Raw genomic sequence first — 17,401 nt, 5'->3', positions numbered from 1 at the left:
ATGCTTTTTTTTTCCCTTCCATATAGTCATATTTGGCAAAGCAGCCAGCCACTCCCACACGAGCCTCGGTGAGTAACTCTGTTAATGTTTTATCTGAATCTATCTTGGTATAATAAATTTATTGGTATTGATAGCCTTTGCTTAAGTTAAACTAGATGTTAAATAATGTGGCAAGACCCTAAACTGTTTAATTTGTTGAATTTTATATTTAGGGACCTGTATAGACATACGACTTTTCTTAGTAGTAACTAGATATTAAAATTCTTTGACAAAATAGGGAAAGTGTGGTTGTCAGTAGCACAAAGTAGCCTAAAAATCATGTGACTTTTTGTCAAGTAAACACCGAAGTTGAAAATATTTGGCTTGCATAGCATATGCTAATTTGAATTCAGTTCTGTATTTGGCCAAATCCTTTATGAAGCATTCGGGGGTTCAGCTGAATCCGAAAAACGTGGATTTAATATATCCCTAGTTTAAAACTTTCATATTGAATAGCATTTATGTTTACTGATTAGTGTTGTAAACAAGATCTATGCAACAAAACAATTCCAGGTCTTGGATAACCCATTTAGGCCAAGGGTACACAGAGCTTTCAGCCTGCATTTTTTCTTTAGGCTGAGAGAAAGCAGATCTGCTCCTTTCTGCAGCTACATGGAGCAGTAGTCAGCCTGAAAAATGCAAAAGCAGGCATTATAGGCCGACCTCTGCTCTGCTCCATGTACCTGCACTCAAGCGGAAGCTGTACTTTTCAGCACAGATAAACTGAGCTGTGGAGCCAATGCTCTGTGTGTCGATGGCCTTATTCTTTAATGTCGCAAACAGTACAAAGCCTTATATTTACCTGGTACTATTTTGGGAAATATTTGCACCTTGCTATGCAGAGCTGTCATGTATAGAAGTTGGAAGTCTCATGAAACAATTGCCAAAAATTATGACCACAGAAAAGTATCTGTTAAAACGGAATGTATATACTATACAAGATTACAATAATGATAGAGAAGTCAAGCATTTAATTGAATTCGGTGATTAGTTTAGTTAAGTAAAGGAAAATTCCACTGAATACTAAAAGTAGCGTGACAATCACAATTTTAAAGGTCTAAACCGTTTGTTTAAACCTACTTTTAGGATGTAAAAAATATTTCCAGTTAATGAAATATTTTTTTGAGTGCAGTAATCATACTGCTTAATTTCTACTTTATTAATACAAAAACTGAAAACCTCTTGGTATACTGTATTTGTTGAATGTAATCTTCTGAATCCCACAAGTTCTGGTATACACAACATAACAAGCTGTGTTGTGGTGTGTACATAATTATTTTTACCTGTTTTGCTTTTTACCAGGAGTCCCCAGCTCGAGCTCCCACAGGATCGCCCCGCACTTCTGGTAGAACAGGTCCAACTGCTGTACCCAGTTCTTCACCTATGGCAGCTGTCAAGAAGCCAGACCCCAACATTAAAAGTAGGTTGTGCTTCAGTCCAGTACAGTCATTCAAATGCATTTCCCTGTTTCCCCTTTTCATTTATCCATCTCATGTAGTTGAAATAAAAAGGTGGAACAGTAGCAAAATGCGCTTGTTTGTGTTATGATTGTATATGGCTTTCTGACATTCCATGTGACAGCACTGCAATTATTAAAGTGATTTTTATTCAGCAGTTTTAGGGCACAGAGTATCAATGTTTCAAGCCAGCATTGCTCTTTATCAAGCTTTTTTTTTTTTAGAATTTATTTTACTCATTTTATAGGGCTTTCTGCCCATGCCATATTTGTGTATTTTCTGTTGCTTATTTAAAACTGTGCTAAAGAATCCTTACATAATGAGTCATTTGCTTTAAAGAAAACATTTTACAAATACTGGAGAAAAATAACATAAATTTCAACTTGTTGGAGGAAAGCAGTTAACTCTTCTGTGCCACCTAGGGATCCCGAGATAAATTAATACATACTTCCTTCTAGGGGGTAAGATGGGGTTGGGTCAGCTGCAGATCACTGATTTTGTGACCAGCTTATCACTAATCTAAACTTTTAAACAGTTCTCCAAATTCATCTTATTTTCTTCAACCAAATGATCTTTCAGGAATAAAATGCTCCACTTAGCTATGACACAACACAGCTTGGCACACAAAGGGCAGCATTCATTATCTCGTTCATGTAATTAAATTTTTGATCACGTATGTATGGTAAAAGAGCAATGTTCTGTCAGATCAGCCTACTTTAGTTTTGTGTGTGTAACATCTGATCATTTATTTTTATTGAATAAGTTAATTAATTTAGATAATGTGCTAATATTAATAATAATACATTAGACTTGATAACTATATGCGACCCATCTGTAAAAAATAGATTTACACATCAGCTGTTTTATTGCAGATGCTGCTGCCAGTGAAGGTGTCCTTGCCAGTTTCTTTAACAGCCTGCTGAGTAAAAAGACAGGATCACCTGGAAGCCCAGGTGGAGGAGGCACGACACAAGGTGTGGCCAAAAAGCCAGGTAGGAAGCAGCCTTCCTGAGTGGTATATCCAAACTTATGTCACAGACCTTTCTTATAAGCCAGTAATAGGGAATAAACATTAACATTGTTAAACGACTGAATTGAACATAAATGTATTAGCTATTTCTTCTTTAGCACTCGGCTCTTTTTAATGTACCTACTGTTCTGTATTTAGCTAATTGCTAATGTGTTGCTATACTGTAGATAACAGTACAAAGCAAGTTTGCCCAGTGTTAGTAAATAAACCCCCTCCTTTCCCCAGTGTATGTGTGTATGCACATCTTCTTCCTCTCAAGGGCTCTGGCACACGGGGAGATTAGTCGCCCTCGACAAATCTCCCTGTTCGCGGGCGACTAATCTCCCCGAAATGCCATCCCACCAGCGAAAATGTAAATCACCGGTGGAATGGCATACGCGGGGGCGCGATTTCAGTGAAATTGCGGAAGTTTCCTCTCAAGGCAAACAAGTCGTGGGCGACTAATCTCCCCGTGTGCCAGAGCCCTAAGTCTGACTGTCCTGCTCACATCAGATTTGCCTGTCCTTCTTTTACCTGTGTGAAGGAATGTTCCCCATCTGGGTTTTTTTTTTTTACCAATAAGCCTGGATGCTGTTCATTTTATCATAGCACAGAGCCTTTAATACCAAGAACATGGCTACCGTAGGATTCTTATACAATACTTCACTTATGGTCATTTGTATTAATAAATTGATCAAAAAAATCAAAGGAATAAAAAGATGAGTGGCAAGAACCAAATAAAATAATAATGTCATTATAATTTTAAAAATGTGATGAGAGATGAGGATTAACCCCGGTGCATACTAGAAATGCCTGGCCCATAATAAGACCAGCTAAGGGGAGGTGAGAACTAAACCAAGCAGTTGTTACCATATCTACATTTTAGTGGAAAGAGATCTAATTAGCAGTTTAGTGCCATTGTCATGAGAGCAAAACTTATCTGCACTCAGATTTCATATTAGAAAAAGCCTCTACACTGGCACATGGAAGCTCTATATTCTGCTCTAAATTGCTGCTTGGATCACTCCTCCTTTAGTGTCCTGGGCTGTCGGTTATGAATATTTCCATATGCAGATCCATTATCTAAAAGCCTGTAATCCAGAATGGTCTGAATTATGGGAAAGCTATCTCCATTATTGTCCATTTTAATTAAATAATTCCAAAATGTTAAAATGGTTTCCTTTTTCTTTGTAATAAAACAAAACTTGTTGCCAGTTGAGATATAATGAATCCTTATTGTAAGCAAACCAATTTCATGGGGTTTATTTAATGTTTAAATTATTTTTAGCAGACTTAATGGTGGTATGGCTATCCAAATTACAGAAGGATCTCTTATCCAGAAAGCCCCAGTTCCCAATAATAGATCCTAAACCCCCACTTTTATGCCCCAGCTTACCACTCTTGGGAAATCCACATCTTCCTCACTTCCAGTCTATAGTGACATTTCGAATATGGCCCCAGTGGGGTCTACTTACATTAGGGACATAATCAGCGAAGGGACTGGTGTCTAGTGACCAGATAACAGACTATTTAACCCGAAGGGTAATCCCGTGGTTTTCCTATCTCCAACTATCACAAACTTTCTCAAAACAATTCTAAGGGAACCACAGTAACCACCGATATGGAAGTTGCCCTGAGGGGGCCTCCACTAAAAAACTCATTGCCATCACAACCCTGTACACCTTTGTAATATGCTTAATTAGAGCCCAGTTTAGGGCAGCCCATACCACCAGGCAGAGGGACATACCCAAACTAGATAACGACTGGGAAGAGAAAACAGTGTGTTTGGGGACAACCGCATCCACATTACAAACACTGTATTACACCCTCCTTTTTTCAAGCCAGGAATTGCATATTGCTGCACTAGATGGCACAATCTCCCCTGACACTGGCTGCCTGGCAGAATCAAATCTCTGCTACCTCTGGTACAGATTACATATCTGCCTAGAGGTTGTCTCCATAAATTTGATATGGTGTGGAGCAATTGGATAGAGGCCACCACCTAGAACTATACTCCCACTCACCCAAGACCCTCAACCACTAGTGTTCAGGTACTCACTGTTGAAAGATACCCCACTGTACTGCTGCAAACAATGAATGGTTAAATAAGACTACACTACACTCAGAAGCAGACAAACCGGTGTTACATTTGAAGGGCAATGCTTGCGGCTGCTCATTCTGTTGACCCAGTTTTCAGAACATCCCAGTTTTAAAGCTTAGTGTGCCATTGAGTCGAACATCTGTGCACTAAATATGAAGCAGAGTCTCTTAACGAAAGCTATTTGTAAGATAAAAAAGTAAATAGTTGTAATACAAAATAAAATACAATGTAGTTGTTCTAAACTGCAGTACTGACTTAATTTATGTGCTTTTTTGTTTTCTTAGGCCAGAAGCCGGTATTAACCAATGTCCAAGAGGAGCTAGACAGAATGACCCGCCAGCCAGACACTGTGTTAGCCAATTCTTCCCTAACGGAGAATGAGGCCTGACCATCTTATTAAGCTAAAGAATACCAACACTTATGTAAATGACCAAATAATATTATTGTATACAGAACTGATGATACCAAGGCTGCTCTGACACAGCAGATACTGTAGTTTTTCTTGTGGAAAGAGACAAGCAAATTCACTTGTCTTAAGCGTTACATACCCTTATGGGAAGTTTGCCTTGAATTGCCACATGATTTTTTCCTTAAGTGCAGGGGTTGGGCTAGCACTGCACTTTTCTGCACCTAAAAGCACTTAACGTGTTGTACTTACATACTAGTCCATCCTGATGGAGGCTAAAAGGTAAATTGTATTTTAGACAGCATTCCCCATTTGGTTATGAACCTGCTGTCTTGTTACATAGTAAGCACTGCCCTTGAAGGCAACCATATGCAATCCAGAATGGGATTTTAGAAAGTGAGTTGAAAGTGTTCCCTGAGGATAACCGTATGTTGTTAAGAGTTAGAGAAGCAGTTAGCCAGACTCTGTGCTATTCATGTTTTAACGTGCTTTGCCGGACCATTTACCGAACCATGTTTGGGGGGAATTCACCCCAAGCAAATATGGAAATATTGGAGATAAAAGAAAATCATTTTATATGAAAGTTTGATGGAAATAACGCTGGGCAAAGCATAGTATGTTTGGTCAGTTCCAAGTGCCTGGTACTGTAGTGAGAAAGTGCCATCGCAGGTCCTTGGAGTAATTATGCACTGTAATTGCAGTCACTTTTTACATATATATTATTTGCAAGAGCTCTACCAACAGCCTTTCTGTACTTAGGTAGGGTTTTTTGTTTTTTTTTAAATATATTTTTATTTCCAAAAATACAAGCTTGTGTAAGGAGGATAAGAGGGATGTGCTTGAAACCGCCTCCATGGAGTTAGTAGGTAACCGCACATCAAAGACTTGTTTTTAGGATTTTTTTTTTTTTTTAAATCACAGACTGAATTTTATTTGCGGTTAAATTGTCAGCCTTTGCAGGTATTTCTGCACATTACATGGCTAGTTAGAATCTTTGTATGTCAGTGCCATCTATACACACATTTTTCAAAAAGGGAGTAGGAGTAACACTGGGTCATTTTAAATACACTACTTTGCCCTACAAATTACCTATAGATTATTTTATTTTAAATTTAAGAGAGCATGTCTGATACTGGACTTTTATTTACCAGCCTTTGCCACCTGAAACAGAAGGCTGTGATATTATTCTGCTTTCTTTATGGGGGTTTTTGATAGTATCATGATCAGTGTTTACCCATGGGCAGAAACCCATAGCAGCCAATTGCCTCTTTATCTAAAGCTAGGCATAAATGACATGAGCAGTTTTCTCTTTTTTGGCTTGGACAAATTAGGATAAAGGGGGCCTCTGGGCCAATAATTGGATCATAATGGGGGCCTTGGAAGACATGTCAGAAGAGAAGCGTATCAACACACTGATGGCGCTTCTTGATTGACTTCATTTTTAAATCTGTCCAGTGGATATGTCTGGCCAGTTTTCTTTCAGGTTGGAAGGACCTCATATATGGGTCACTAAGCTACTGACTTGGTTTGGAGGGGCACAGTCGGAAGCTTTTATCTGCCTGTATATGGCTACATTTTCTTAACTGAATTGACTGTATAAGTAACTGCTGATTGATACCTTCCGATTAATGGACCAGGGGAAAACTTTGCCCACGTTACTCTATAACCCTCATGACTTTGTGGTAATGAGGACTATCTGTCACCATAGATCAGCTCTTGCCACATTTTCATTATACCAGTCTTCTCTTGCATTGTTGAGGTTGCCTTCATGTTAGTCAGTGTTGTTATATTATTACCTTTCCCTCGATACGTGGCCAGCGCTGTCATCTTAAGTGTTATCTGCCCTTATGAACCCAGTCTATGAACTTTTGTTTTTTTTGTAATGTCCTTACATTCAAATGACAAACAATATTGTGCTGAAAGTGTATTGATTTGAATGTAAAACATATTAATACTTTGTACAAAGAGCAGTTGACCACTATATATTAATATAATTTACAGCCTACGTTTTTGTAAGAAGTCCAATTTTAATGTATTTAAAACACTATCTAACACATCTAATGTGCTGCAAAATGTACTTACCTCTAAGAAATACCTGTGTTTCTGACTAGTTTACTGATACTCTTACTGGATGGTTTTGTATGTAAATAAGTAATGTACATATGCACAGAGGAAGGTTTGCAAGCAAGTGGTTTGAAGGCAGCAGCCCACACTTAGTAATGTATATGCTGCAGTGCATAGGGCAATGATGGCTAACTTGCTTTCTCAGCCACTGATCCACAGGATAGCCATCCCTGGGATACTCGCACTCCAGCTGGTCTGTGCCCATTCCACCTTGACATGTGGATTTGTATTTATTATTTTTACATTGTTCTTGCCTACATTACAAAGCATTTGCTTCCCCACAGGACTGAAAACTCTGTAATTATTACGCACCTTATTACAGCGTTGGGATTGCTTATAAGATTGTCTTATTGAAATATGCTAAACCTGAAGAGATCTGCCTACTGGTGGGACACAGAAACACTTGCTTCCTAACTACATTGCCTGCAATTCCTAGCTAACTAGCCCTAAGCTGCTATGCTATAATGTACATTACTTAAAGCATAAGTAAACATATGTATTTAATTGTATTTGCATTAAACTAAATAGTTAGCCCGTTGCAGCATATACATCTATAGACTAGGCATGCATTCTAAGGCAGCTCCTGTGTGCAATGCTATGGAGCCAGGTAGCCTAAAAACGTTTCTTCTCAGTTGCCATAAGCAGGGCTGAGGAATTATACGTGTACCCAAAGTTTGCCAGAATAAAGGGAATTATATGTTAGTTAAATATGATACCTATCTGATGAGATTCCTCAGGCATTGTTTTGTTTTATTTTTATATTAGGATTTATTGCATTGCCTTTCATAATGTTCCAACTACAATCATGTTCTTATTTAGTTAAGTTGTAATTTGCAAGTGTTTTTAGCAGTGCAACCAAACCCATTACTGCAGGCGGCCTTTATTCTACTTGTTTAATCCAAATGAAGGACTCTTGGTATGTGCTGTGTGTTGTCATGCAGCTGGTAGTAGCTGAATATCTCCTGCGCACAATGTGTGGGAGAGATTTTCTAACTTTTGCTTTCAATAACTGGTGCATAATTTACCCTTTAGGTCTGCTTATACCTAGCACCATCTGGTTTCCCTTGTACTTATTATCCTTTTATAACTACTGAATTTTATAAGTCTTTATTATTCCTTTACTCCAGAAACATCAGTTCTCCCTTTGCTGTTCAACCCCCCCCCCCCCAAGTAATTCAAGGCATAAGGTGGGCTGCATCCAGAAACACTAACTTATTCTTAAAAAATGATCCCCCTTTAGCAGCAGAGGCAAGATTGGCGTGAAACTGCAAAGTTAGCATCACTGCCTTTATTAATTGGTACAGATTTGACTAATTGGGTAAAACTAATCCTATATCACTGTAAGTCATGGATCCCCAACCTTGCTTACCCATGAGCCACACTCATTGGGAGCAACACAAGCATGAAAAATGTTCATGAGGATGCCAGATATGGGCTGTTATTGGCTGTTCGGTAGCCCCAATATGGATTAGCAGCCCAAATGAGGCTCTGTTTTGCAGTATACCTGGTTGTTATGCAACCAAAACTTGCCTCCAAGTCAGGAATACAAAAATAAGCACCTGTTTGAGGCCACTGGGAGCAACATCCAAGGGGTTGGGGAGCAACATGTTGCTTACGAGCCACTGTTTGGGGATCACTGCTGTAAGTGAACTGTGGCTATTCTCTTACGGATCCCTGTGTTTTATTTTTAGAAGGACAAAAATGTTGCATAAGGGCAAGTCTGTTTTAACATGGAGAATGGAAGCACTGACACATCTGGTGATATTAATTGCATTTTACAATATTCTCAATATTGGCAAAAGTAACAGTGACAGCAACATCTTTTTTAATCTGAATGGAATAAGTTATTGGCATTCCAAGTAACAATGTTATTCACTGCCTTGTAACATGTTTACCCCCTTCTACTGCTTGCATATCTTGTATATTGCAGTGCGTGCAACTAGTTTGTCCAATGGGGGAAATTGTTCACCCTTTGTTGGATGCCCCTTCAAATGACTAATACCCCAAGCACACGTTGTCCTGTCCTGCAAGCTGTAACCAGATGTGAGCAGTAGTCACATGAAGAATGCTTAATGCTGGCAGAATAAGAGGAAGTGTTTCTGGCTTCAATAAACATCATTGCAAAATGGGTCCTTTTGTGGTTTTCATTTCTTTTTTAACCAGTGTTAAACATTTGAGGAAAAAGCAGATATCCTTTATCAGTGGTTCCAACCAAATGTATTTCAACTTTCTCTAGAAACAATATATAAAGAAGATGACGACACAGCTATTATCCATAAAAATGTCCAAAAACAGTGATATGATTTCTTAGTATGGTTCATTTTTAATTAATTTTTTGAGGAAAGTTGTCCAGATTGGGCAAAACATAAGAATGAGGCTCAGCAGTGTCACTGGCCATAATCTGTTTTGTTACTTATCGTTGCTGGCACGTCTGTCTGCTTTGCCCCCTATGGATTTACTAAACTGGCAGCCTTGTTTTGCACATCTACCCCCATATGTAATAAAAGCAACAAACTGAAGCGCAATAACCCCTAGCAAGTAGCAAGACAAGTGACCAGTAAATGCCGTCTGCTTATTGGATGCTTTAGGTAACTTGGCCTGTAGCAGACTTTGCACCTTCGATTACATAAACCTAACGGTCTGCAAAATTAGATATGTAAAGCAGCCATGTGTAATAGAGAGAGTGATGGTATTTGAGTTAAACTCTGCCTTGAGGAGTAAGCATTTCTCTGTGTGTCAGTTGTATCATAATGGTAAGTGTATCAGGGCTGCTTTGGTTTCTGTGCCTACTAAACGGCATTTACTCCTCTGTCAGCCGCAGAGGTTGCTGCCCCAATCCTAAAAGAATGTGTACATTTACTGTACTCATTTATTTATTTTACATTTTATTGAAGTTTCACAATAAACATGTAGGATGAATAATGACAAATTATTCAACTATAGGTTGTACAACAATAGTCACATTCGACAGTTTGTCCTTCAAAAAGATAAGAAATGAAGAAAATAGAATGCTTACAGAGAAACAAAATAAGTAATTAAAATAGAGAAAAACAAAACAAATTAACTAACTATGCCCAGTGGATAAACTATAAAAAGAAAAGTTTCATAGAGAGCAAAATCAAGGATAATTTTGCTTATATGTTCATAAGTTATTGAAATAAATATAATATTTATATTTCCTCTTTTACCCAATAATAAAATAATGTTTTTTTTTGAGGCAGCCATAAACAAAAATAATAATTTATCAATTTTTTGCGCTAAGGTAAAATGCTGGATAACACCTCCTCTATGTGTAATAGAGCGAAACTAGGAGATAACTTTATATGTAAATTCAACCTTTGATTCAAGAATCTTTCCACCATGTTCCAGAAGTTACCAATCTTTAATCAAGAACATAGGTAGTGGAATAAATTAACTCCAGTTTCATTACATTTGGAGCAAAAAAGAGTTTGTTATAAAGCACTTATTAGCAACAAAAAGTTTTCCATAGCCTAGATGGACAAGTTTGAATTGCTCCAGCTTTCAGCAAAAATCAGATTGTTGAATTCATGTATAGACTTAAGCTGGCCATACACGTGGCGATCTGACGATGTTTTGTGCGACCATTGGTCGCACTAAACATTGTCAGATTCGCCACACACCGTCAGGGCTGAAACAGCAGATAAGCAGGTAGAAACAATAGGATTTCTACCTCCTTCTGCCGATTCAGCCCTGACGGCAGATTTTGGTCAGGCGCCTTCTATGGCGCCCGATCAAAATTTTCTAACCTGGCCGATCGGCGAGTCGTCCAATATCAGCAGCTTCCTGTGATATCGGTCGACTCGCCGACATGCCATACACGCACCGAATATTGTACGAAACAAGGTTTCGTACGATAGTATCGGTGCGTATATGGCCAGCTTTAACCAATTGCACAGGGGATATAAAGTGTTGTAGATAAACAGACCACTTAGCAGACACATTCTCTAAGGGATGATTATCTTGGGTAAAAACATCCCAGAACGTATGTTGATTTTTATATTATGTGGTTTGTCTTTAAATTCTAATATTGCCTCTGCCAGTCTATGTTTAGCGACAACAAAATTGTCTTTATTGTGAGTCACTGATAAACCACATTGGCAGGCTAAGTAAAAGTATTTATCAATTTCAAGTAACTTTAACTTTTCTTTAAACAATGGCCAGGGAATTAAAGAATAATTGTTTGGCTCTTTCATCAATATGATGTTTTCTTTCTCAGATGTTAGTAAAAAGGAAGAAAACCTTAATGGGTCAGAGCTTTTCAATAGAATATAGAATAGTTTAACTGGCATGAAGGGAGTTTGAGAGTTACTGAAGCCATGGCTAGAGAATAGATATTTCCATACAAAAATAGTGTCCCGATATAGAGGATTCCTTTTAATATCTCTTGGTAAATTACTCCATTTACTATGTCATGCAGAAAATATATCAGAATAAGGTTCATGGAGTAATTCTATTTCTGGGTTGGTGTATTTGTTACTTGAAAGATCCATTCAATAAGGTATCTTGTTAGAGCAGACAGGTTAAATGTTCTAAAATTCGGTATTTTTAGTCCACCAAGTTTAGCAGGTCCCCTTAATTTGGACAAAGCTATTTTCGATTTTTTTTTTCATTCCAAATAAATATCTGAGTGTCTAATAAGTAAAGGTAAGTTGATTAAAGAATAAATCAGTTTAGGAAAGATTAAAGTTTTGAAAAAGATCACCCTGCCTCTTAAATGTAATGGGGAATGCATCCATTTGCCGAGATCGACTGCGCAGCGTGTGCCATCCCACCGGCGACTTACATTTTCGCCGGTGGGATGGTAGTTCGGGGAGATTAGTCGCCCATGACAAGGGAGATTTGTCGCGGGTGACTAATCTCCCTGTGTGTCAGAGCCCTTAAGGGGCAATAGTTACCCTGCTGCTTTTGCAAGGTTATCCAGTTTGCCTTTGCCCATTTGATCGGTTTTTGATTAAACAAAAAAACACATTTTCTGAAATTGAAATGTCTGTCATCTGGAAGCCTTCTAAAACTGCTGCTTGGATTATTGAAGCCGTATCATTTTGCACCAAATGCAATGCCTGCCAAACAACCACTCAGCATAGTTCTAGAAGGACCATCTTCATTTTTAGATACTAGAAACCGTATTAAAGCTTTCTCCTCGTTCCCCAGCAACCATTGATTCCATGCTCTGTGATATACTTGTCATTTTTATTTAAAACTGAATTCTGGAACAGTTGCAAGGCCCTTAGATCCCAAACTGCTAAAGTTGTGCCAGAAATTGACACCCCTGTTTCTACACATTTAGTGCCACCAAGAAAAAAAATGTGCAAAATCAAAATTGTAGCTTCCCCTTGGTTTTTCCTTATACAGCGCCAGGCCCCCAGCACATAACTTTAATCTCACTCCCCATAACTGAAATGGTCAGCATTCCAACCCTGGTTTCCGTTACTGGATGTGTGGCAGTACTGACTGCAGATCCAATGGGGAAGCAACCACTAATGGGTATAGCTACCTCTACTAAGAGAGCAGGGAGCAGATGATGGACACCATGTGGTAAAGTAGATGGCAATATGGATGCATACATTTTAACACAACTGTGCTCTGTCAGATTGTGGCCCCCAAGGTTCCTGCTTACACTGCTACTTTGCTCTTAATTCTAACTGGTAGAAGACAGAGCTGCCATCAGAAACTTTGGAGCCCCATACAAGTTATTGATCTGGGCCTCCCATGAACACAATCATGTAGTACTGAGATTTCTAACTGTGCCTTTTGTATGCACTTCACAAATGAACAACTAGCAGATAAATAGGGTTTTCTAGGAAAAAGGATCACTGACTGATAAGCAGCTGCAATATAGGTTTGTGGAGAATATCTTGTTCCCAAAGTTTAGGGGCCCAATAACCAGTCATTCTGCCGCTGGAAAGTTCACAAAGGGGGCCCAAATATTTTGCTGTGGGGCCCAATATAAGTTCATGTAACTAATAATTTTTGATGCGCAATAAAAAAAAATAGTTTATTGTCAGTGATTTAGTTTATTTGATTAATTGAGGGTCTGTTGAGTTTGCCCTAAGTTTTACCCTACCTACCTTCCTTGTCAAGCTGCTCTGTTGTTGTTTTACATGGGGAGCTACTGGGGCATCTTTGGGCTGGTACAGAAGCACAAAACATAATTTACAACATTTCTAGCCTATGTCTTTAGTTAAGCTTAGTTTTCCTTTAAACATGCTAGCTTATTCTCCACCTACTCTCCTGTGTATGGGCACCATAATGATCACAGGTCAATTTATATATAGTACTTTTTTGAATATGAACTGAATCTGATGGAAAATTCAGCCAACCAGGCTAGTGTTATACAGTGAATCTGGCCTGCAGCCAGTAGTTTTGCATTGAACCCCTAGTCATCCACGTCAACTGTTTGCATCAGCTTGATGTGACCTTCTACTTGGTTTATTTGAAAAATAAAAAAAAAATAAAATGTTCTGCATTCACCAAACCAGGTTTATTCACAGCACTACTGAAGAAAAAACTTGGGTCAATTCAGTTAATATCCAGTAAAGCCATATGTATGGTTTTGGACTGTAGGGGGAAATGCTTTACCTCTTGCACTGGCTTTCAATGTTGTGGGCTTTTTGTGTGCAATATGTATGTTCATTTTATACACCCACATATTGTAGAGCTCTGCGTTGTCAATTTTCCTTTGTTCTTAATAGAAAGAATTGTATGTATGTAATGTATGTATATGACTTCCTCTAGTCCATTCAAACACTAGTGCCATGTAGAACAGAGATGGAGGGACAACATATATATATATATATATTTCTGAATATAATCCCACTGAACCAGGTGTTTTGTTAGTATTTATTTTTTAATTGTTGATTCTGTTTGGAGGTTGGATATGGGGTATCAAATATGTCTTTATTTTGTAACATAAGTTATGGAAGACCCACTTCCTAAAGGAATAGAGGGTCATCATATGAGCCATCATAAAGATCAGTTTCCATTTCCTTCACCCAACCTGTTTTAGCTTTTAGGCTAGTAATAAACATGTTTTTTTGACTTCCTGATATTTATCTTTAGATTCCTGTAAGTTGGTTGTTTTAACCAAACAACTTGTCTAAAAAACCTATGTATAAAGCAATGACAAATGTTAAAGAGCAGCTTGACAGGGGCAGGTAGGTGGGTTGGTTTAAAGGAGAAATATTGGATAAATGGGAAACCCCTAACCCTGTAGGCAATTATGAATAATATACGGTGCTGGTTTCCCTTTGGGCTAAACATTAACCCTATCTGTAACAATGGCCCCTTTATTGGAGCTCCCTATAGATCCTATCTCTTCTCTGCCCGAGTTTGAAATGGAGAGTGGGCGTGTCCTAACGGTCCCTGCCAGAAGCACAGTAGGAGGGGGAGAGCCAATCATAGCCCTGCAGTCACACAAGCAAAGACAGGCTTCAGTTCCCTATCAGGTCAGCCTAGCTGCTGATTGGTTCCTATCCTACAGTGCAGGGTACGGAGGGCCGCCGGCTCCCCAGCTCATCCAGAGAATTCAGCCAGCAGGAAGTGGAACAGATGGGCGGGGCTAGTGGGGTTTGGGCGAATTTCTCAATAAATCAGTCAGAAACACAACTTTTTTAAGCACAATCCTTCTATATCTAGAGGAGTATAATTCATTGGTACATTCATAATTTTTATAGGATATGTCTCTGTAAACTTAGGACAAATCCACTGATTCCCCCAATGATCAAAAACTAAAATTCCACTAACCCCAAAGAACTGAATTTCAGCACTTATTCTTACTGTTTTTATGAACTACAACTCACTAGTTATTGGGCCCCACAGCAAAGGTCCCCTAAACTTACACAATTTATGTAAAATGCAGAAATGTATGTAACAAAAAAAACCACAACAATAGAGAGCAGTGTGACAAGGGGAGATTGGAGTATACGGTTTAAACTCCACTGACTGACTTTATGGTACATTCATTGAGCTATTATATGAGCTAGTTATTATAGAATAACTTCAGCTATTATACTGGGATCTATTTAATAAATTATGTGAGCTATCTCCTACATTAACTTTTCAGTCATGGCCCCTTAACTGTGGGAAGAAGACCTATTCCATAAACATATATTGCATCTGTTTATTAGTGAATGTGCCACTGAACCTCCTGGGCTCCCCAGCTGTTGAAGGGTCTTTTTCCTATATAGTTACCTTTGCTTTTCAGTAAAAAGTTTGTCAGTTCATATCATAGTCGCACATCTAAATCCATCAAGTTCAACCTTTTGAACCACAAAGTTTCTGGTGGTCTTGCATATGATATTTTATTCCTGTAATGACTACTTTAGCTGTAAGCCATATTAGGGGTTGGTCCCAGTGTTCCAGGATTAGACTAGACTAGAACATTTGCCAAGGTGTTTTTGAGAAATGTTTTACATTTATTTTCATTTATTTAGGTAACTTAGTAATCTCAAGTTTCATGAAAATGGTTGTGGAAAAGACTGACCGGTGCATAAGCTGTCTGTATTTCCTATGCATATTTTGTTGGGCTATCAATATATAATATAGCCTAAATGTATTGCATGCACCCCAGAGTAAAAGGTCCCTTTAGAATGGGTTTGTGTAGTGCAGTGGTCCCCAAACTACGGCCCACGTGCTGGATCCGGCCCCTTAGACCAATTTACCTGGCCCCCGCTGCGTCCTCCCACCTGGCAGTGGATAGAGAGGACTCAGCAGGGAGCAGCATAGGGCTGAGAAGGACGGACCGGGGGAACTGGTACAGGTAGGACACGCTGGGGGGGAGATATGAAAGAGGATGTGGGCCTGAAACACCAGCCCCCCAACAGTCTGAGGGGCCCTTGATCCGGCCCCTTGGGTTAGAAGTTTGGGGACCCCTGGTGTAGTGGAATGAAGGATGGGTTTCTAGAGTTGCCCCTCTTTTTTGTTGTTTCGTTCACAGCTGGTCGCTGAGGGGCTGGGCCACCTCTTTACTTTTCTCAGTTCTTTATGGTGGTGAATGCATTAATGTCTGAATTTGTATATTTTTTTTACAAAAAGGAACTGTTGCCATTATTAGGAGCATAAACATTCACAATTGTGAAAGTTGTACTGCTGATGGCTATGTCCATTATTAAGCCTAGATATTTTGCCCTCTCTAACCTTCAAAGATTTCACTAATAGAACTTTGTAATGATTTACTAATAAGGGGGTGCTATTCCTTTTTCTTGTTGTAAGGTGTGTCAGTTGACTCATATAACCAACTGTAGCATTGTGAGGGTTTATCCATAGGGCACCAGTGTACAATATGTGTCTAGACTCTTCTGAGTTTATCCAATGCCTTTCCCCTCTTAAAAGGAGAGTTTAACCCACCAGTATTCCAAGGTCACCGCCCATAAATAGTCTTTCAGTGGAGTTACAGCAAGTCCCCCAGGTTCATGATATGAGGGGTCCTCAAACTACAGCCCCCCAGGTAATTTACCCAGCCCCCGTCCCACTGCATCCTCACCCCTGGCTACTACCTCAGTGTCATCAGCCCCAGCACATCACTGCATCGTACCGGCCTACGCTAATGACGCTGGACATAAGAACCACACTGAGGCAAACAGGTAGTCTGCCAGCCAGGGGTGAGGACATGCCAAGCCGAGTCACCCTCACTACGCAGTCACGCTAGCCAGGCCTAGAGCAGGGCCCCCTAGTTACCACTATTTGCTCAGTTATGGGAATTTGTTCATGTTTTTTATTTTTTTTTCAATCTATAGTCCGGCCCCCAGTCTGAGGGACCCAGAACTGGCCCCCTGTTAAAAAAGTTTGAGGAGCCCTGCTCTATCCTCTTCTTTGTTTGGGATAGGGCATGATAGTTTGGTTATTAACAATTTTTGTGGGTCTGCCCCAGCAAGTAGACCTTTCTATTCATGAAAAAGAAAAAAATGTGGGTTTAAAATGGGCACCCTTTATTCCTCTTATTAAAACAATTAGACATTATATGGTTATGTGCAAGTTCCTTCCCAAAAAACCATCACAAACAACATATCCTCAAAAAGTACACAGTCAAAATAATAATTTGGCACTTAACTGCTTGTATAAGCAGTTCCAAGCTGAATTATGCTATGTGCCTGCACTTGGCCTAATGCAATGGCTCCAGGTGCAGGCACAACAATCAGATTTGGTGTAGGGACAGATTTCAGCTTGTGCTTATCTGCAGGCCAAGAATCCACTCCATGAGGCATTAGTCTTAGGCTGATGCCACACCAGGCGTAGGGCTGATTTTT

The 17,401-nt window shown here is 39.2% G+C and overlaps 1 protein-coding gene across 2 annotated transcripts in view; it reads left to right on the top strand.

Moving 5' to 3' along the window:
- Positions 1-9,266, top strand: part of dync1li2 (dynein cytoplasmic 1 light intermediate chain 2) — a 31,945-nt gene extending 22,679 nt beyond the window's left edge. Inside the window, exons 10-13 of one of the 2 annotated variants that reach the window (XM_004913576.4) lie at positions 27-68; positions 1,342-1,459; positions 2,369-2,470; positions 4,891-9,266. In XM_004913576.4, the coding sequence (XP_004913633.1) occupies positions 27-68; positions 1,342-1,459; positions 2,369-2,470; positions 4,891-4,994 (366 nt within the window). In that variant the 3' untranslated portion in view covers positions 4,995-9,266. Of the gene's footprint in view, positions 1-26; positions 69-1,341; positions 1,460-2,368; positions 2,489-4,890 lie in introns of both variants that reach the window. The other variant, XM_002933651.5, reaches the window with a different exon arrangement.
- The last annotated feature ends 8,135 nt before the right edge of the window (positions 9,267-17,401 follow it).

The sequence above is a fragment of the Xenopus tropicalis genome, chromosome 4, assembly GCF_000004195.4.
Source record: "Xenopus tropicalis strain Nigerian chromosome 4, UCB_Xtro_10.0, whole genome shotgun sequence".
NCBI lineage: Eukaryota > Metazoa > Chordata > Amphibia > Anura > Pipidae > Xenopus > Xenopus tropicalis.
The sequence above is the reverse complement of the archived record's forward strand: the minus strand, read 5'-3'. Positions and strand labels throughout refer to the sequence as shown.